This window comes from Poecilia latipinna, unplaced genomic scaffold, assembly GCF_001443285.1.
Source record: "Poecilia latipinna isolate Pla-1442-1.1 unplaced genomic scaffold, P_latipinna-1.0 Scaffold1789, whole genome shotgun sequence".
Lineage (NCBI taxonomy): Eukaryota > Metazoa > Chordata > Actinopteri > Cyprinodontiformes > Poeciliidae > Poecilia > Poecilia latipinna.
This window is the reverse complement of record NW_015114405.1, coordinates 98,650-121,318: the sequence shown is the minus strand read 5'-3', so window position 1 is coordinate 121,318 and position 22,669 is coordinate 98,650. Positions and strand designations below refer to the sequence as shown.

Sequence of the window (22,669 nt, the reverse complement as noted above, 5' to 3'; positions counted from 1 at the left end):
TTCCATCAGCTTTGCTGCAGATGTACAGATTTAAAGAAACACAGCAGTTCTGATCTGAAGAGTGTTATCTGACTGAAATTTTATCTTTTGGTTTAATTCCTTTTTTTTTTCACTGCAGGGGGTGGGGGGAAATGATTTAAGATAGATGTTTTAACAAAACCACCACTTTCATAACGATGAAGTACCATTAAGAGTTCCTATGATGTAAATCCCACATATAAACTCGATTTGGTCAGAATGTCTAACTTGTTGTTGAGGTACTGGAGCCCCACTAATTTGGAAATTCCAGAAAACTTGCTTGTCTGTGGATTTTTTTTTTTAATTGTAGATCAAATATCAGGTCATAAAATATTCAAAAGAAAATGCATCTTGGGAAGCTAAAATACCTTTGCACAAAGCTACTTGACATACTATTGGTCGGCCTTTGCAAAGCAGCCAATCAAGGATCGCCACTCATTTTCCATGGAACTGATTGGCTGTAGGCAGAGAGGAAGACGACTGTAGATGTCAGCTTCTGTGGTTTTCACTATAAATGCATGTTGAGATGCATTTAGTGTTTAAACTGTTAAGTGTTTTTAGAGGGCATCTCTAGTATTTGTGGTTTTTAGAGCCATTTGCAGGCCAACTGTGGTAGATGGTAAATATGGCAAGATTATTATTTTAGACTTTATTTAGGTTGACTTCATTTAAAAAATAAAAATAGGTCTTCCAACAGGAAACTGATCCAAATCATATGACCAAATATACACAGAACTAGTTCTCTGTTCAGACAAACCAATGTTCTCCCCAGCTAAGTCCCGAGCTAAAGAAGTGAGAATCTCTGGGCAATCTGGAGAGAACGTGCAAAGAGAAAATAGCCGAATATCCTCCTTTCCGCACACGCCAGCCTTGTAAAATGTTATGGGAAAAGACTAAGTGCTATCTTATTGGCAACAGGGGGTTGAACAAAGTGTTACCAGTCGGGGCTCCAATCACTGTTGAAAACAATTATTCCCTAATGTAATTTTGCCCGTTAAATAAATGTTCTCGACGTGTTTCAATGCGAGGCTGTGCTTCTACAACATAGGAGGAATTTATTTAAAGCTTATTACACATTACCAACCTGGGGTGCCAATCTGTACTGGTTGTGAAGGTAATCATGATCGCAGTGGAAATTTTTAAAAAGCGATCCATCATAGCTTTTTTTTTTATTACCATCATCAAAGCAGCAGCAGTGATGGTGTAGGAAATGCTACTATAATCTCCATATGAGTTCATTTGCAGCCGATACTCTCTTGACTGCAATGCTGTGGATTCTGTTGTGTGAATAAGACATCACTTCAGCGTTGTTGTCAGTCTGCTGAGGCCAGCTAAATAAGGCCGAGTGAATGGGGGGGAACAATGTAAGGCGCAGACTGATGAAAACATCTTGTGCTTTAAATCGTGAAGTAAAGACTAAGAGGATGAGGTCATGAAACAGGAAGATGGAGATTAAGAAGGATGGGAGGCGGTTATATAATGAAATGCTGAAATTTCAGGATGGGACGGAAATTATGCCCCTCGCGTATTTTAAATCAGACGATTTAAAGGTGCAGCACAGGTCATAAAATAAAACCTGCCTGAGCTAAAAGCAATTTAAAAAAGAAAAAAAAAAACACTCTTAGTTATGGAGATGGCTTAATAATCTTTCATTTAGCAGTCCTTGTTTGGAGCGACAACTGGAGCAATACCTTTGTTTGTCCTCTGGCTTAAATGCACCCTCATTTGAATTTAATGTGATTCATCTGCAAAGGAGCAGAGAGGGGAAGCGCCGCAGGATGGAAATCCAGTTGATGAATGGCGCGGCTTCGACTCGATGTCGAATCTCTCCCCGCAACATCCTCCCTCCGCCAGGACCGTTTACACTCACACAGCCGAAATGGATGCTGCCGGGTCGTCTCCGTCCCACTCGAGCTGTGGCGTGGCCTTTTAATTGAGTTCATTCAGTCAACATTAAATAGTGTGTGACGGTGTATGCTTTTTTTTGCATGCTAATCATGATAAATTCACTCCAATTAAAAGGGAACCTGGAGAGGCATGTAGTCTCCAGGTCATGCTTTATATGACTTTAAGATAAGAATAACAAAGGATCTGGATTCCATTCATTTTGAAATGCACCTTTATCTCATAGGAGAAAGCAACTTATGATTCACCACACCTGCTTTGAATTATGGTGGCATCTAGTGGCCTTATGCAAGACAAATGGTACAAGACCCTTCCACTAACCAGTCATTTTTGATTCTTGGTTATAAAATTTGTGAAATGATTTACAAAGGCTTGGCTCTGACAGCTAGTTAAACATGCTAATTTTTTTAATTGACCAATCAGGAACAAGAGCTCACGTTGGTTCCTTCACAAAATATCAAGTGTTTTATTGGGAAAAGAAACTTCTTGATGTCCGTTTTGGTCTATGCATCAAAAAACGCCTATAATAATCTAAGCTAATGTCTCACTTACTCCACTTACTCCTTTATTTAAGCAGATTAACACAACTTTATATCTGTGCTGAATGTATTATAAGCTTATTTAAAACGTTCCACAGAAGCACAACCTGAAGATCAAGCATGTAATTTTGTCCCGGTACGAAGTCCAGGTTGGGCTATAAATCTAAACTTTAACACTTCTACAGAGCAAGAAATGCTAGTGGATGACGGCAATTTAGATCAATCTATTAACCCAACAATCATGATTTTGGGTTGTAGGAGGAAGTCTGAGTACGCCCAAGACCAAGTTTGAACCTGGGACTTTTTTGTGTAAGCCAACATTGGAAACAACTGTTGGACAAGTAGACGTCGGTTTTACAATACAAAGAAAACAAATATCTAAGCAGAATGAGCACATGGAGGCCTATAGTTAACATTGCAGATATTTTCCATGCGCTTCATCCAGTTAAACAGCATCTTTTAGGAAGAGACACTAGAACTGTGAAGGCTGCAGTAAGGGGGAAGAAAAGCTGATGCTCCTGGTGCTGGTTCCCTTTCTTATTCTTATTCTGTATGTGCAGCTAATTGTATATGCTCTATGCAGTAACTCAGCTAAGGGGAACAAATGACCCAGGAGTTGATGTAGACTCATAATATTCAGCGCTGTAATGGCAGGCCCTGGCATTATTAACCGTAATGCCATGGAAAATGTGATCAGTCTCTCTGCTCACTCAACCTCTTGTTCCTACTAGCAAGTTATGAATCTACAGTAAGTCGCAGTTACTGACACAGATCTTAAGGGCGGGGAAATACTAGGAGGGCGCCGCTGCATTGAGGCTAATCAAACCGACTTGTTTCAATTATTTGGTAAAATTAAAAAGATTGTAAACTGTTGTTTAACTGTGTCCTGGTCTAGCATTATAGCCATGTTACGAAACAGTTCAAAGGTGAAAAAAAAAAAAAAACTATTTCTGACAATATCATTATACAGTCCGAGTACTCAGTGTACTAAAATCTTTATGTATAATGCTATTAAAAAAAACAAAAAAAGAAAGAAATAAAGATGGCTCTGTCTAATTAAAATTCCCAAACGTGAGTCTGACAAACCGGCCAGCTGGTAATGTCAACATTGAGATTATACTTAAGACCTATTTCACTTTTATAACCTCCTTTAAAATTATGTTCAAATTCTAAATGTGGTTTATGGAAAGCTCAAAAGTCAGTCGAATTTTTCTGGAGGTTAACGACAGGTGTGTGTCCCAACCGATTTATCAATTGCTAAAGACAGAAAGTAGTGATGGTGAAGTTTCTGTCTTAAAGTTTGAATCCATACAGTCGAGATTAAAGTTGATAAGTCAGGTGAAGTGTTTCCTCAGAGGAGAAGTTTTGAGGTATTAAAATCCATCCTGACTCAGTAACCACTTTACATGCACACAGAATCGTAGCCACATTAGCTCAGCAACAAGCTGAGCAACAGCAGATGCTCCTGAAAAGTTATAAGCATTAAATCAATTGGACGGCAATGCATTGTGATGCTGACCCATTATACACTCAACATTTATAATTAGCAACGCTGTTTGTGTGGCGTCATTCTGGCTACAGGCTCTTGAAAGCCGACCTACGCAGCAATAGCTAGCAATGACGTGAGAGAAGAAATGGAGAATAACACTGGGTTACAAAAAAATCATTTTTTAGAAGTTGTTTATGTTTTTCTCAACTGAATCAGGATTATTTTTTCACCAAAAATAATCCAAAAATGACATCCATTTTTCTCAATCAGGTCAGGTTTTTATTCTAATTTGATTTAGAGAAATCTGATCCTCTGACTAAATTCATTACATTTTTGTGACATTATCACTTCATTTCTGTTAATATTTCTCATCCAAAAAAGGTTTTAGGTGGAAAAACTTGTTTGCACTACTTTTAGTTTTCTGCTTGTCTTTCCATAAATTTACTGGAGAATCCAAAAATAAAAAAAAAAAGATTGTGCTTTGCCTGGAGTCACCTTACACTGACCACAGTTGGTTCTTTCATCTCCTGTCTGTTTTTCCTCAGTCTCTTCACTGAGCACTTTTACTCTTTTCACTACGGTGGCAAATAACTCTGGTGATTAAAAACTAAAATTCTGTCAGAAGTCAAAAGAGCGCAACAAAATCTCTGCTTCAGTCCTAAGTAAGACCGTTCCCCTAAAGTGCAAATCCATGTATCAGCACGTTCCTCCGTACGCCGAGTCACCAGAAGGCTTTACATCAGCAGTTATGCAAGTCTCACTTTGATCCACATAATCAGTCTATTTTACCAGAGGGATTAACTGCACCACCCCAAAGAGGAGGGGAAAAAAGGAAAGTGGAAATACTGACAGTCAGACTGCAGCAGCAGTAAAATGACACGGATAAAAAGCGAGCTACAGGTGGAGGAGAGCTGTCCTTGGTTTGATGTAATCTGGAAGACGCCACAGGATTTCTACCAAAACGCATCGAAAAGAAGACTTGTATATTATAATGCTGTTAAGCAAGCTTGGACTCTTAGTTTTGTAACTTTGTCATTCAGATTTAAGCCTTTAAATCCACGTTTTATAATTGTTTTATAATCCATAGAGTTCGTCCTACTTTGCTGTTTGATCTGTGGTTTTTTTGTTGTTGTTTTTTTTTGTTGTTGTTGTCAAGAAACCAATTCATTATGTTTACAACAAGTTTCAAGCTTCGAGACGGAGCCATCGCAGGTGTAATGTCACTCTGCTTTCTGTTTTTTCTACCGGAAGCACTTTCATATGTAGGATCACTCACTAATGTGCTTTGAAAATCAACATAAAGCGAAATATGGGTGCATACTTTAAATATTCATAGAGTTTCGTGCTTAAATTTGTTGCTACGCACTTTAAGAAAACCCCACAAACACATTAATCACAAATTTCCCCCTCATCCTAAAAAAACCCCTCTACTTTTCCCTCTCTGTTTCTGTTCAGAAACTTTGAAGATCAAGGCTTCCTGATTGCCTACAATGCCAAAACCTGACAAACTTTCTCCAGCTTTGTACTAACTCTACCACCTGATGTTTTTTTTTTTATTATTATTATTTTATTTTTTTCTCCTGTGATCTTTTTCAGAGGAAAAGCCAAAGGCAGAGGGGGAGGAAGAGGAGCCCCTGACAGGGAAGGATGAAGAGGAGCGACGTATAGCAGAAATGGGCCGTCCCATGCTGGGAGACCACGTCAAACTGGAGGTCATCATCGAGGAGTCGTACGAGTTTAAGGTGAGAAAGCTGGCGCTCCCCTTTTTTTTTTCTTTTTTTTTTTGTAGTTGCGGCTTTAATTTGAGCCTTGCTGTTTGATTGAACGCATTTATGTCGGGGAGGCTGCTGTTCAGTCATCCTTTTAGACACTTGCTTTTCTAAAACTGTATTTTAGTGCCATTTTTTTTCTCAGAATTTCCCCCTCAGGCCTACAGAGAACTCTTCAAAACACAAAAACTCCTGCTGGATCGAAGTGCTCCTCCGGTTCCAGTCGGTTTATTTTAATTTTGGCTACAGTCGACATAACGGCATCAAGACTAAAGAGAACAACTTGACCTTGCACTTCACCTCAACGTGTGTGTGTGTGTCTGTGTGTGTGTCTGTGTGTGTGTGTGTGTGTGTGTGTGTGTGTGTGTGTGTGTGTGTGTGTGTGTGTGTGTGTGTGTGTGTGTGTGTTTGAGATGAAATCCGCTCCACCCCATCAGTCTGAGTTTAAATGGTAATCCGTAAAGTGATTGCAGTATTTACTCATGACCTTGAACAATGAGGGGATTCAGTTACGGAGCAGTTAGTTTAGAGACAGATTGAGGGGGAAACACACACACACACACACACACACATTGGAAAACATCATTAATCATTACTGGGAATGGGCAATGAAACGCAAGGAAGATACAGAATCCATCAATGACAAAACCGGTTTTTGTTTCAGTAGTCAGTCCCGTCAAACGCTGTTGTACATTGATTTTGCGAGTCGTATTTAAAAAGTCATCTAAATATTAGGTTGCTATGAAGAAACAGTGGTTCACTTCACTGGTTTTATTGGATCTGACATAACCTAAGGGGGACAACATGTTTGTCCAAATCTCTGCATTGTCTGTTTTTTTTTTGTTTTGTTGTTGTTGTTTTGTCTGAGGAACCCGACATTAAATTGATCTTGTTTGTTTGCAGAAGCTTTAAAAGTTTTTATATATATTTGCTGCCTTTGCTTGGGTTCCTGTTGGACACTCCATGAAGAGATCTTGATAAATACCTGCTGAAATATCAATCTGAAGACAGTTTGATTGGAAATGCTAAGCTGAAGATAAATGACAAAATGCATTAAAAATACCAATAATCAAACCAAACTGTGTGATCAATAAAGGATAAATAAAACTAGATTAAATAAAATTAGAAAAATAAGTCATGGCAGCTTTTGCTGAAAGATCCTTCACATTGGTGTTGAAATTTTGGCAGAATAAATTCACCAAACTCTCATAAATATCTGCATTATTTGACTGACTGACGATACACATGCGCTCAACCTTAGAGAGGCAAACGGGTGCACATCAATCACAAGGTTACTCAAGTGCACACTTGCAAAGTTCAACGTCAAGAGAATTTACAAATGTACGTGTTTGAACTATAGCATGTTGTTTTTTATTATTATTGTTATTATTATTATTTGCACTGCAGATGTTACGGAGCAGCTTTACTGTTTATTTGCGATGCGCCTACAAACCTACACAATCGCCGTGACCGAACAGTGGGAACGCAGCACCGCTCCAGTGTACACACTTTGGCATCACAGAGTCTGCTAAAGGCAACGTTAGCATTGTGACGAGGACACCAGCTGCCCTGTAAACACCTGCCACTTAGGCCGTGTGACGGCCTTTCTGCCCAGCTCAGGGGAGCATTAACTTTCACCCACAACGAGAAGCTTTTGCTCTGTGAAGTGGCTTCAGTCTGTCTTTGAATGCTTAGAGAGAAAAGGTCTCAAAAGGCAGTGAGGGAAAACATCCCTGCATCCAGTGCGACGTTAGTCTCCATGTATGAAGACAAAATGAGAAGCGCTTCCTATTTTCACAGCCAACTTGAAATAAAGTCGTATTGATTGCCCCGCATTAAGTTGCACAAATGCCCCACAAAACCCACTGCCACATGTTGCAGACAATCGAACCTCCTGGAAGCAAACGGGAAAAGAGTCGCATCACATCTGTGTGTCGCTTTCTCGTTTCTCCCACGCGCTCCTTTCTTAAGACGGGCTTAGATGTAATTACCATCAATGTTGCGTTTTGTGTGCGCTAATGCATGTTCTCCTGCCGGTCGCTCCACCTACACACGCTCACTTCAGACAGACAATTAATAACTCCCAGTAATGGCTTGCTGCTTGACGGGGTCCCGTACTTCGTCGAAGGCTCCGGCGCATGAAATTATACTTCTGTGTGCATCTTCGTGGAATTGGATCCCGTAGTTATCCGACGCGGCGCCCGTCAGCCGGCTGTGGAGTGGCACGGAGTTTGACGTGAGGCGACAAGAAGCAGACTGAGCTAGACTTAAAGAAATGAGATGTATTTCATATTAATGCTGATTACACAGTTTATAAGGGGGAAAAAATGTGGTCTTAAAAATTAGCACAGATGACTAAAACGTTCCTGCATTTCTTCTGGGTACTCAGCTTTTTCACATTTCCAAAGTTTCACCCTTTTGTAAAACTCCAAAAAGCAAAGTCAACGTCCACGAATGACATCCAGACGATGAGATATTCCAAAAACCGTGCTGTCCGTGCATGAATGTTCACTCCACATGCAACAGAGTGAAAATGGATGGAAGTGTGTGTGTGTGTGTGTGTGTGTGTCTGTGTGTGTTGTTTGGGAAGGAGGAGTTTCACAGCAGCGGCGAGGCACTGTTTATGTCCCTGAGCACCATTCAAGACAATTAGCATCTCATTTTTCTTCAGAAGTGCACAGAAAGAAAGAGCGCCATTCCCACTGCTCCTTTGATTAGCATGTGTGAGTGATTGCGTTTGCTCGAGTGTTTGTGTTACCGTAATCTGCCATGATTCTTTCCTTTTTAAGGATTAGCTGACATCCAAAAGCTGAGAAAACAGTGAGAGCAATCAAGCAAAAAGCAGAAAGTCTGAGACTGAATGGCGTTTTGGGGAAAATGCAGAAACTGTCTGAAATGAATTCAAATAACTGATAAAGATATACGGAGGAGCTACGTGAAGATGATCGAGTGCAGTAAAAAAATGGAGTAAAACAATTAACATATTGAACCTGAATCTTTGAGTGGATCTAAACTGGTTTCCGTTCATAACATCTTTATTTTATGAGACAAATCTTGGAGTGTTTTTTTTTGGTAACTTCAAAATAAAACACCAATAAAGCAAACAGCTGTGAGGTATCTTGTTTAAAGAAGTGATGAGCTTCTATCAGCAGAGGTCTCCTATCGCTTGGCTTTGACTATTCTGATAGAATAGGATGTTATTACAAACACATGTTTTTTTAGTTTCTTGTGTCGATCTCAATCTTTGACGATGTTTGATTTGTTGCTCATCGTTATTCATTATCAAAGTTTCCAAAATCTCTCTGCTGAAGCATAAAACTATTTTTTTCTATTCCAAGAAGTAATGCTGTGTTTTTCAGTTGCATATGAAACTGAAAGTAGAAAAACATGGAGATTATAGTTTCTTGCTTTAAACTGATTGTACGGTGAAGTTGTTGAATTATAGCGACACTTAAAAGGAGTGCTTTTTGGTTTATTGTATTTTTTCCTCAACAAGGTGAATAAGGCAAAATTTTTATCTTTGTATTTTCCGTCAACAGGCCGAGTTAGTCATGAAAATTTACCGCATTGCTTGACATGAAGCTGGAATTGAGTTGGCAGTAATCCTAGATCAGGAGACTTTTTTTATTATTATTATTATTTGAAATACAGTCAATCGTGTAGATATAAGACCATTTCTTATTGTTTTTATTTCCCTTCATTTTTATGTTTTGATTCAGACGGTAGCCAATTTCCCTCTTCAGTGACTTTACTCTTTTCTCTCTTTCTCTCCCTCTCTCTCTTAAAAGTGATGGTTGGTTCCCGTCTTTTCTTGCTGTTAATTTCAAGGCTCTGACTGGAAAAAAATAAATCAGAAGAAATGTTGCCCTTTTTAGCTTACGTGACCGTGGCTCCGACTACTAACCTACCCGAATAATGACCTGAAACGGAAATTCCGTCTTCAGTAATAAGAATCGTCTTTTATTCCTTTGCGTCTTAACAGAACACGGTGGACAAGCTGATAAAGAAGACCAACCTGGCTCTGCTGGTGGGAACCAACAGCTGGAGAGACCAGTTCATCGAAGCCATCACTGTCAGCGCAGGTAAGGGCCACGGCAAATAGAAACTGGGCTTCACGCGCCTGGATTCGGCTCTCCGCTTCATCTGGACACGCTTAATGATTTCTGTGAAGCACGTGCTTAATGGTGCGATGAATTGAATTTACTTTTAATAGGAACAGCTGCGGTTTTATGTCTTTTGAGGCCCCTCACGCGCTCCGCTTCACGCATGCAAATGACGAGCACAACCTGAAAGATTAGAAAACCTGAAAAATTAGAAAATGGAGTAATATCACGTACCCGATGGTTGGTTGGGTGTAGGTGTTGGTTATATTTGTTCTCGAATGGCTTTTAAATGATAAACTCTGACTAAATGGGATATGATGAAAGAAAATGCCATATAATTTTACCTGTTAAAGGGGGAAAAAAACATCCCTCAGTTCATTTTGGGTCCTTCAGCTCCTCTTGCAAAAGTACTTTTGCCTCTAGTGGTTAAATAAGTTTGAAAGTTGGGTAACATGAGTTAAATAGCAGAGATGTATAGCAGTTGATGAGTTTTTTAAGTTAGCTGCAATACAAAAGGTTTTGGCTTCAAAAAATATCCAAACACAGTTTAAAGACGACGTGCCCAGCAAAAACACAACATGCACAAAAAAATGATTTTATTTTATTTTTATCAAACACTGACCAATCACATCCTAAAATAAGTCAACCACCTGAATTTTCATATTCCATTTACATAAATGCTAATTTAGATATTAATGTTGTGAATTTTATCCTAAGAATGTTTTCACACCTGATAGTCCGGTAGACTCGGTTTGATTGGGGACCAAATTTGCAGCATTAGTTACATTTTCAGCCAATGCGGTTCACTTTCACCCTGCCTGTTCCCCTCCTCACCTATGGTGGCGCCGCAACAAGAACCACTGAAGGAAATACACAAAAACCTCTGAACAAGACACTGAGAGCAAGTTCTTTTTCATAAAATGCAAACAAAAATGAAGTGGTGTCAGAATTTAGCGGTTGTTGGATTTCTCTTTCTCCTGCTAGTGCTAGACTCTCCCATTTGTTTTGGTTGTATTTACCCAGAATGCCTTGTGCTACAGTTGGCTTCCTGCTTTTGGAGCGGGCTCCGGTTCTGCTTGGCATTCACATTTGCATTCAAACTGTGCCAGGGAGTTTGCTTTCTTTGGTCTGCATCAGAGTTTGATTACACATTCACACCACCCCAAACAAACCAGACTTTCTTGGCAAGCGAACTGGGGTTTAAAGCAGACTAAGCAGGGCTAGTTTGAATTCACTGTAGGTTACACAACAGAAGACAACAACTTTATTTAAGACCTTTTCCTCACTTTGAGGTTCCGCTCTAAGTTGGTAGCGATTCAGAGCATGCATCCCTTCCAGCCTCAGAGTAATTCGGAGCCCTATCTGCTGCTCTTGTGAAAAGATTAATTGTATGATAAAGGAAGATTCGCTGCAGCGCCTCATGCTAGCACAGCTCTCCATGTTTACAGGCTTATTATTGTTTACTGGAGAAAATCCGCAGCGTCCTCATTATCTGCGGTTTATGCTGTCTGAGCATATCAAAGGTGAAGGTCATACCTCAATAACTGTACAATCAGGGACACACACACACACACACACACACACACAAAAGAAACAAAAAAAAAACTATTAGTTCTGGCATGTGAACGTAATCCAAATAATTGAATTGATAATTGTGATGTGCAGCTGAAAAGAAATCTTGTTTGTTTCAGACCCATTTATGTAGAATCGTTGTTTGGAAAGCTCATACACTTAAGTGTCTCCAAATTAGTTTATCTGGTAGGTTTCTGTGTCTTTGTGCTTTTTTTGGAGAGCTTGTTCCACAAAAAAAAAAAAAAAAAAACCTGTCTTTACTCTATTATCTGGGACTACAGTGACAGAGTTCAGTGGGTGGGTGTTGAAGCAATAGAGAGAGCACAGTTTTCCCCTTTCATAAAAGCATTTATTTGGACACATTCTTGGTCTTATGGCACACATGTGGCATAAGAAATCACATTTACAATAACTACGTTTTTGCTTAATTAAATCATTTAAATCCTTAAAGATAACATACCATACAAAATCCACATTACTTGCCCTTAAATGCATTATGTTGTGTGCTTGGAGTATCTAGTTGAATTTAGTCTCTCCTAGTGCTGGGTAGAGATCTTTATATTCTTCTTGGGTCGTATTTTTCAGTGTGTTCAGTTTTCTCTGTCCCCTGTTACGTTTTTTTTTTAAACTATTATGTCAAAAAGTATTTGCTGTGGAAGTGCTGAACAAGGTCATAGACTTTCAGCCAGCTGTTTTCGCTAATCGGCCATTTTTATTTCTCACGGCAATTTTTTAATTTAATTTCAAGGATGCCAAATCTATAAGCGGATATGTCAAGATGTTTACTTATTAACCCACACAGTTCATTCCAACGTTCCTCAGCATCATGGTGACTGAACTTCTCATCTTTGAAGGGTTGTCAACCTTTGGTGGGGGTCCATGTCCTAGAAAAATTAAGATTTAACCAGGCAGTTTTAAAGAAGTTCAGACTTTCTTTGATTGAGGCGCCTTCTGCTTATGTTAGCTTTTAACTCCTTGAGGAGATAACCGTACTGCGTGTTTTGAATAGTATTACATCAACAATTTGGCATTGTTTTTAACTTTTTTGTCTTGGAAAATTATCCGAATGATGCAATGATGTTCTTGGCGCCAGCATTAGCTGCTATCAAACTCCAGAAATGGGTGGAGTGGAACGCTGTGCAGCCTGGAGGAGGCGGGTGTGAATTCCTCATTCATATTTAAAGAGACGGCACTAGAATGAGTTTCTCTGACGCATCTCAGAAAGGGATAGATGGGCTTGTGGAGCTACAATAATGAGCAACTCATTTTGAGACTACAGCATGGCAGTTCCACTTCATATCTACAACAACTGAATGATGTCAATGTGAAACAGAAGGATTTAAAAGCAGGATACAGTATATCCACTTTATCACACACAAGAAAATATATACGTTTGTGTGCACTAGGCAAGGAAAACAGAGAGTATTTTTCTTTTTCCTTTTTTTCTGGTTATTTAAACATGAAGCCAGTTCAAAACTCTGAATTGAAAGTTTTTGAGAATGAGAGCTGATTGGATGCTTGAAGATCAAACCAGCAGTTTACTTCCAGCTGTGAAGCAACACACGAGCGCGGGGAAAGTGAAGAGGGAGCAGGAGGGCGCCAACGGGGCTGACGAGAGAAGTCAGGCTCATGCTGAGTGTTAAAAGTGAAAGCACAGAAATGTTTATGCCTCGATTCTCATTGCAGCCTCTGTGGTTGGTATATAATACACAATGCAATATAAGTCTGCAATTCTGATGTACATACAGAAAAGTGTTCAAGTTTGAAGTATGTTCATTGTCAGCTATGTCCTCTGTTTTGCTTGGCTAAGGAACTTACAAGTAAATCTTCCTTGATGGGAAGAATTAATATTACTAAAATTCAATAAAAAAAAATAGAACAGAAAAATGTTTTCTAAATCCTCAGTATTTGTTTTTCTTATACAGTTAAGAGAGGTTGATGATTGATGATTTCTCTCCACAGATATGAAAAACACGCTATGTCACATCTATGGATGTAAGTGGATGATGAGTTAATATTATACCATATTAAATGTATAATGTGGTTCTGAAGGTAAGGTGATTTTATTTATATAGCAGATTTTCAGCAACAAGGCATTCAATGTACTTCACATTGAATGCCTTTGTATTTACGAAGAAAATACAAACAAAACAACAAACCAAAAGAAAGATGAAAAGGTAAAAATATAAAACTACATACTGTTTCCTATAGGTTTAATAAGAATAAGTAGTCCGTAATTTATAAAGTAGTCGGGGTTTCTTTTTGTTCTGATAAAACTAGATGTTGATTCTCCATGTTTGTTTCGACAAAGTAGAAAAGAAAAAAGTCAAAGATTCAAAACAGAGGATCAGGTGTGGCTAAGAAAAATGATGCATATTTAGCTCAGCAAAAGAGAAAGACGTACCAAAACAATGAAACAATGAATTTGAATTAATAACATAAAACAAAACTGAGGCTTGAAGTAAAACCCAGAGGGATTTTGTGTAGAAAGGTGAGGCTTTAAGTTGCTTCTATTAACTATTGCTCATAAACTCAAATATCAAATCAAAGTCTTAATTTTATAAAATAAGTCTCAATACAAGTTAATTTTGTTATTGCAGAACGTACAATCCTTACAACTTTTTAGGTGCAACAGTGTTTATGTAAAATATTTATTGTCCACTTGGGTGCTTTAAAAAGTCACATTAAAAATTGCATTATAAAAATATGTGCTAACATCTCACTCATGTGCTTCCTTGGACTAGCCAGCAGCACGGACAGAGCGACTCTAAACGTAGAGGTTGACCTTGGCCTGTTTCACATCTGCAAACAACTCAAAGAGCAGCTTCAAAGCTTTTCTTAGCCAACAGAGGCCTCCCTGTGCTTTAGCCAAATGTTTTCCGCAGGTCATTTTGTAAATAAAATGGACTGTTTTTTTTCTTCTTTTTTTGCACATATTGGATTAGTGACGCTGGAACAGACTGGAACTGTTTGGATTTTGTTTCATGTAGAACTCGCATCGACACGCCATGGAAACTGTTACACAACGAGCCCAAATGTAGACATGATGTAACGTGATGGATCATCCCTTCAGATACACGCTGCTGCTTCGAGGCTTTGAAGTCCAGAGCATCTGTCACCGATACTGTGGTGGATTTAATATCTACGACAGATAAGCTTTGTCTAATCTTTCTTATTTTCTATCCTCCTCATTGCCTACAGTATGATCTCTTATCGCCTCTCAGATGTTGGGATCGAAACAAAGAACTTTAGGCCGTTTTCAAACATGTTTACATCTTGACCGAACACATCCTACGCCGTCATCTTCAGGCTTCAGGAGTCAAATCTAGATCTTGTCCTTTTTTATTTTGCCAAAACGCTGGAGAAGATTGAAGAGTTCAGCTTTAAATCAGCCCATCTGTTATGAAAACGGCTATGGGAAAACATTTAAGACCGTACCTTAATCTGACTACATCATTACGTCTATTAAACACACCCAGCAACTTTTATGAGATCTTTATCTCAAAGCACAAAACCTGGATTTAGAGAGTCTTTAAATCCTCCAAAATGTCAACGAGTTGATGCGGTGTGTGTGTGTGTGTATGTGGGTGTGTGTATGCGTGTGTATGTGCATGTTCATACTTTTGTGGGTTTCCAGCTCTGTGATCGGTGGCAACTGGAGACAGTTACTGATATTACACGGTGAAGACTGACCAGAAAACAGGAAGCAGTGATTGCTGTGTGCAGTACAGTTAACGTCAGGGAACAACAACTTTCGCTTCAACACAGAATGGTGTAAAATTTTCTCTAGAGCCTGTTTTTCAGAATGAATTTTATTCATTTGTGTCAAAATTAACAATGAAATTAGTAAAAGAAACTACTAATAGGTAAAAGAAACTACAAATTTCACTTTCAATATATTATTGTACATTGTATCTCAATGAGCACATTAGGTTTTATAACGTGACAAAATGTGAGAAAGCGTAGCAGGCCCGAAAACGTCTGCGAGATGCTGCAATCGCCAAGGAACAAATCAGGTTTGGTGCTCATAATCTGAGACACTGAAAGGAACTTCCTAATTGCTCTTGCTTGACATCTTCGTTACATGCGTGAAAACATAGATGGAAATAATTAGTGGCCATATGATGGGTATACATTGCGCATGCTGCCCAGAGGGCGAATTAGACCCGTGTGTGCTAATAACACTTTCTGCCACGTCTCTGCCCTAAAGGTTATTTATGGCTCAAAGTTGAATGTGGTGACGAAACGTTCCCTAAATGTTTGCGTATGTCACCACTGACTGAGCCCGACTCCAAAAAGATGTGGGATAAGGGAAACGTATTGACAGGCTATTGGAGGGACGTAATTAGTTTAAATTTAGAGCTTCGTTCTTCAGTGGCTGCAGAGGAACGTTTCGTATGGTTTTATGGCAGCTGAGGATATCTATGGCCTGGAGCTTTTCTCAGCAGTAATGGAAAGCAACATCTGACTAGGACATTAAAAACTGCGCTGATAATGTGGCTGAAGTGAGTCAAATGACTCGACTACTGAAAAAGGACAGAAATCTTCGACCCGTTTCGGTTTCACGCAACAAGGCTCTATATTGTTTGGCTTTTGCTGTTATAAGTGTCATTAAACCTACAGCCACTGAACGTGAGATTTAATCTGGTGGAACAAGTGTAAGTTACTCTAAGGAAGCAGAGCAAGCGCTCACGTTCCCTCTTAATAAATGATTATTCTTTTGTATTTTATGCTTCATTCACCCCCGAAAAAGCGAATTCTGGTGCGTCTAAAAGGCTATGTGTCGGTTTGATTGATGTGAACTCTGGTGAAGTTCTAATGCATAAGTGAATGCCAAGCAGGCTCCATTATTAATATTTTCTATTGGAGCGACAACCAGATGCAGCCTCTCAAGTTAAGCATAAACTGCAGGTTGAATATGAGTTCGGGGGAAAAAACCTTAAATGATTATATGTGTCTGATTGTAGTAAAGTGAGAACAGTCTGGTGACTTCAAGCATTTCTACACAGATTTTTTGCAATCTTCTGGAGGAAATTGAGTCCCATTTGTGGTGGTAATGATACCTTCTTACCAAAGAATCAGGGCCCTTCTGCCTAGAAATGCATGTGGTATTGAAAACATTTCAAAAAGGAACATCATGTTCTGGGCAGAAATGGTGCCGTACTCGAGCAGATCAAACACATAATCTTAGGCCAGAGACGCCGGCACCTCATGAACACAATAGCCTTCATGCAGGCGTGTCGGACGTCCTGGTAACCCTCATCTAACACTAGATAATTGACAAATTTGGAGATGGTTGACGTATGATTGTCCACAGATCTGACGGAGAGGCGCAATTGTTAGTGATTTAAGCACAAAATGTCAAGAAAAAAAGATAGCAATGCTGTAGCATCCCTGACTAATCAAGATTTCATTCTTCATAGGTCTTGATAACTAAAATATTTAATGGCTGCAGCCCAGCATAATATTTTATTAACTTGAAAAGAAAATATACCAGTTTAATTCAGGAGAGAATGCATGAAAATTACATTCAAACACTCCAAATGTCCATATGCTTTGGTTAAAGAATGATTAAAGAAATGGAAACGAGTAGATTTTTTTTTTCTAGTGATGCAAGAGATTGCATCACTTTTCTAACAAGATTGGAGCTTAACAATTGTCTCCTGATATTGTTACTGAATAAAAGCGGCAACCTTGACACGTCGGTTCTCAACAAAGTTTAGAAGCAAAAACCTTTTTTTTTTAAAAAATCTCTTTTCCTTCACAATTAAATAAGAATTTTTCAAACCTTCACCACGGAGGTATTAAACAGTGCAGTTTACCTCTTATAAAGCAGAATTACTTTGGCCTTAAGCCAGGTAATTCTGCTGTAAGACCAGAATCACACCAGATATCAATGCTATGTTGTGTGTCTGTGATGACATATTACATGTAAATACTACAAATTCACGTTGTGTACGACTACAGTGAAAAACGAATCAGAAAATTTCACTAGGAAGGAGCGCACTGTAATTTATCGACTTGTTTGAGTGTTGCTCAAACAAGAAACAAAACGGATTTAAAGCAGGCAGAGCAAAACAGGAGGGCCAAAAGCCCTTCTAATAGCAAATTAAAAACTACACCCTTGAGACGGCGGCATAACGAAGCCAATTTTCAAGTTGTATCCTGTTTGCTAAATGAATTGAGAGAAAACATCGTGGTGTTATGGTCGAAAAGGGGAATAAACAAGACGAACTGGAAGGCACATGCAGCGACAAAAGGGGAAGAAAACAATGGGAGGAGTGGAGAGGGGGGGAGGGAAAATCAATGGACAGGAAATCAAGGTGCTGAGGGGGACTGCTACGACAACGAATGAGCGGGACAAAGAGAAGGGAGAGAAAAGATGGATGTCCAGCCACTCCTCACTCCACTGCCCTCTAATTACTGAATCCACATTGTTGTTCAATCACCCGCTCCTCTGTGAGGGCGTGTTATTTATGGGCGTCTGTGTGTCCACTCCCGAGGGGAACGTAGGTAATGTGGCACTCAAGGAAAACCACTGAAAGAAGACAAGTACAGAGAAAAGGTGTATTTGTGTCGGAAGTTAGAGGATGGGCCATGCCAATAAGGTGAATGGATATAAAGATAGGGAAGACGTGAGTAGAACGGCATCAGGCCCGACTAAGAGCTTCAGCCTGCTTTAAAGGGGCAGTATTACGTAAAATCAGCTTTTGAGTTTTGCATCATGTCATTATGTTCTTCCCTCATCAAAATCTGTTGAACTTATTATGTGAACTGTTGCTCAGTCCTGTGCTCCCATGAACGTTTGCAAATGCTTAAAAGAAGAATAATGTTGTCGTGACGACAGCGAAACGACAGAGCAGAAGCTTCTTAAAGAGACAGACGCCCGATTTCAAGGTGTCAAACTGCAAAGTCAAATTTCTTCTGCGTCATGTTCGATATGCAGCATTCTTATAACACCTGAAGGTGACATAGTTACTTTATTGAGCTATGAAGTGATACTATGTGGCCCCAGAATGCATAAGACTTCCCCTTTAAGCTTTATCCCTGTGTTCATGGTGTTTAACATGCTTCAATGCATCAAAAAAAAAAATCTGAGGCCCTGCTTAAGCCACACATGAGCTCTATCTACTCTAATAGAAATGCAAGCCATGTTTTCAAATGTCAACGTTTATTGCCTAATGTTAAAAAGTGTTGCTTAATTTGTTTAACTATCCTGACTGCATTGACTTGTAAGTGTTTTGGGGGTGACAGTTAAGGGTCATAAATGATTTTTGCAGGGCTCTGTATGTTTTTATTTCCATGCACTGGCATAAACAAATCCCAAAATTGTCTTCCCACTGTCTCCCTCGAACAAAAGGCTTTTTTTCCCCCCCTGTAACTTATAGATGATGAATAAGTGACTCACCAAATCGCCGATTATTTAATTGATGTGTTTATCACAGACTGTCAGAGACGGGATGACTTGTTCGATCATCAACCCAGAAACCGACTGTGTTCAAAACGGTACCTGAAATTCAAATGTGCTTCACGTGGATGGACAGGAGATCTTTCCGGGCCAGGAATCGAAAGGCTGGCTCAGGCGATGCTTGAAAGTCCGCGACGAACTCCAAAGCGAGGTTTCGGCTCAGAGCTCGAAGCTTTCGTGCGGCTGGAGGACCTGCCAGCCTGACTCCGGGTCTGTGTTTCAGCGTGTGCCCGACAGACGGCCTGACGGGACCGCTGGTGCATGAATACAAACATGAGCATGTCATTGGGGATTCTGGCAGACAGGCCACGCTCACATAATTAGTCACACAGCTGTCCGACTGCAGCACGTTTTTTAAAAAAAAAAACAAAGTCTCTTTTAAATTACGAATATATGGTTGTTTACTCAAAACAAAAAAGTTTTTTGTTTTTTTTTAAAGCATGAAGTGAATAGGAAAAGACTTTGAAGCTCAAGAAATAATGTGAGGCTTGTCTAAGGCCTGTCAAATCTATTTTCTAGTGGTTTCAATAATCAAAGTGATTTACTTCTGTGGCTGCACTGAAATCTTCAAAGTCCAAGTGACGTTGATAAGAGGCGTCAGCAGGGACAGGTGATGAATTGTCTTTCCCTACTCCGTGTTGGTGATGGTTGCCGCAGTGACCGTGAGTTACTCGTCTGTGCCGACGCCGCGCCTCTAAGGACGTAACGCAGCATTAAGACGGCAACATTTTTTTTCTCATCATGGCGAAGTTTCTTGCAGAGCAGCTCCAAGTTGCTGTCAGTGCACAACTTTGTGTGGTGAACCAACATTAAGCTTTCCCATAATCTGTACAGAGGATCTCACCGCTTCTAAGTCATTTGTGGTACTTGGTTGAAAAGATACAGATGGCTTATGGACGCTGCCAGACTGCAAAAATTACACAAAATCTTACCAAGTATTTTTGGTCTAGTTTCTAGTGCTTCAAATAAGACAAAACTAACTTACAGCAAGAAATTTGGAGCTTGTTTTAAGTCAATAATTCCTTCATTTTAATTTTAAAAAGTACTAATTATAAGTGGAAAAAATCAAGTATGGGGAAATGTCTTGTTCCACTGGCAGATTATTTAACTTATAGCGAGTACTTTTCCATCAATACTAAGGAAGTGTGGATTTACCCTATTTTCTGCTGAAAAGTGACTTGTATCTTAGTTTTGTCTTATTTCAAGTGCACTAAGAAATTTGCACTAGAAACTAGACCAGAAGTACTTGGTAAGATTGTGTGTTTTTTTCCAGTGAAGTTCAAAACTAAAGGGCTAATCACTGGTTTTAATGAGCTTTGACTAAACTTGGTCATCTGTTATCTTAAGTACTAATGATAAAACAGAAAAGTCATTTTAGTTGTTGACAAAGTTAATGAAAGAGATTTACGGAAAGTATTGAAATAGTCAAAGCTACACCACAAGGCTTTATTTAGAGTGGCAGCATTATGTTTCCCAGGCACATAGTGCCATTTTATAGCACAATCAAGTATAAACTTCAGGTGTTAAGAAAATGCAATATATGTATGAAGTGACTTTGTAATGTAACACCTTGAAATTGGGCCAATGTCTCTTTAAAAACTCCTACTCTTTCTGAAACTCATCATGACATACATCATTGTAACATCGCTCCTCTGTGAACCATTTAACATTTTTACCAGCGTCTGCACTGAGAGGTATAGTGAGCTCAGCAGATGCGCAGTTCAGTTTGCTAATTGCTGCTGGCTAGTCTGAAGGAGCCGAGTCACGGCGTTGCAGGGGAGGGCTGCTCTGCTAGGCTGTGCTAGGTCCACACAGGTGTTTTGCACAGCTGAATTGTTGACATGGGTGATGAAAGGATTTCTCAAATATGCATGAAAGAATCAAGGCAACACTCGAGGTGTGCTTTGATGAGGGAGTGACATTACAACAAGACGTAAAGCTCGAAAAAGTCGATTTTACATGATGCTGCCCCTTTAAAAACACACGTTTAAGGAGAAATCAAAATGAAACCTGTAATAAGTGACGTCTCCTTTCCACCGTAAGAACTCCTTCCTCCTCTCCTCGTGCGGCGGGACGCGATTAGAGAGAAATTCTTTCTAGCAGCCGAGGTTTTCCTGCGCCGCAGCTTATTTGGCCACATCAGTTTCAAACTGCGTCGCTCGGCCGTGGGCCTGGATGAGAGCCCTGTGTAAACACACTGTCAGGCGGGATTCTTCCAAATCTCTTGTGCACAGACCATATCACTTAAAGAGCAGAGCGCTGTAGGCGGACGTAGTCATGGACACACACCTCGCTTGGCTAGCGGCCTGTAGAAACAAGCCGCAGTTCATCATCGTCTGTCAAACCCTACGAGATTGCGACCTTTGAACAGTATCGGCGAGCAGCAAGAGGCGAGAACAATCTAGCACCTCTGCAAGGCAAGAGAGAAAAGTGTGGTGGACGACCTACTTATAACTCAGCTGGAATAAATTGCATTTTTTTTCCCCCCCGAATAAACCAAATCAATTGGAAATATCACTTTGCGCACACGAATTTGCAGCTGTTTGCTCTAATGAGGTAACAGCACAAAATAATGAAATGTTACAATAATACACACACACACAATGGAGAGAGATTTGCCATGAGATTTAAAAGGTAACAGAACATTGCAGATGAATGCATTAAGCTATATAAAGATGGTCAGAGAATGAAAAATGCTCTGAAGATGGAACGGGGGAGGGGGGAGAAATGTGGAAACTGGAGGAGAGATAAATATAAATGTGAGCCAGGCAACAGAGTGAAGGTAGAAGTGAGGATGAGGATGGGTGCAGTTATACTAATATTGAAATCAGAATCGGGTTTTATTGGCCAGGATTGTGTGTGTAACCAAGGAATTAGATTTTGGAATTTGAGTGTTCAACGAAAAACAGACATTGTAACCAAAACATCGACTTTAGAGGAAATAAAATAAAGGATAAAAGGAATAGTACGTGCATGTTTCTAAAGTTACACTTTCAACCATACTTTAGCTGTAGCATAACTTCCATGACACTAAAGCAGCTAAGCCTCAAAAAACAAATATAGTTTGCTTATTTTACACTTGCATTGCTCCAAAAGCCCCAGAAGCCTCGTTCACTTCCAGTCAAAAATGATGCCATCTACTTCAACCCAAAACAACGCAGATACCCCGGTGTTTGAATCCAAGGTAGCATTTCAAAAACATGGAAAATGTCCAGGCAAAATCTATTATTTACATCTACAAGTGACGCTTGCAGATAAAGGAAGACAGAGATCGGCGCTGTTAAAGACACACCAACACTATGCAAAGTGGAAGGGCAGGCAGTGTGAGAAAATGGCTCCAGTCAGCTATGATGGAGTGTGTGAGCAGGAAGGAGAGCTGCTGACGGTATGAAGTGACATAACTCAGATGACTTGGCTCGTTTTATAATTCATGGCCGAGCGTCTCTGCCTGATTGGAGCCTTTATACGTCATGACAGCGTCGCCTGCTGCACTGACCTTTTGCCGTTTGTTTGTGCTTGATGGTTTCAGCCATTATTTTTAATTACAGGTTCTGTGGCGCCTGTAGAAGATGCATGGAAGTACTTTAAAGTGGCTTACCAACGTTTGTGTTGCTGATCAACGCAAAGCTGCAGAAACTGCACACCTCAGTTGAATTCGCTTGGCATTTACAGAGTGAATAACCGTGTTCCCTTAAATTGCCAGATCCGAATGTTTCCTTTATAGTCGGGTAATCGAATTAGCTTTTAGCAAAAAATCAAAAAGCTTTGTTGTTTCTAAGAGCACCAGACTACAAATACTTGGAAAC

At 39.7% G+C, this 22,669-nt stretch overlaps 1 protein-coding gene and 1 long non-coding RNA gene across 3 annotated transcripts in view; one reads left to right on the top strand and one right to left on the bottom strand.

The window, feature by feature from the left end:
• LOC106965242 (sodium/calcium exchanger 1) overlaps window positions 1–22,669 on the top strand; it is a 50,921-nt gene that overhangs the window by 12,490 nt on the left and 15,762 nt on the right. For both annotated transcript variants that reach the window (XM_015061210.1, XM_015061211.1), the window contains exons 2-3: window positions 5,548–5,693; window positions 9,703–9,802. In XM_015061210.1, coding sequence (XP_014916696.1) covers window positions 5,548–5,693; window positions 9,703–9,802 — 246 coding nt within the window. The remainder of the gene's footprint in view (window positions 1–5,547; window positions 5,694–9,702; window positions 9,803–22,669) is intronic.
• LOC106965243 (uncharacterized) lies at window positions 18,769–22,663 on the bottom strand. The gene is made up of 2 exons (XR_001428589.1): window positions 20,874–22,663; window positions 18,769–19,117 (listed from the first exon to the last, which is right to left on the bottom strand). It is a non-coding gene; the product is annotated as an uncharacterized LOC106965243 (long non-coding RNA).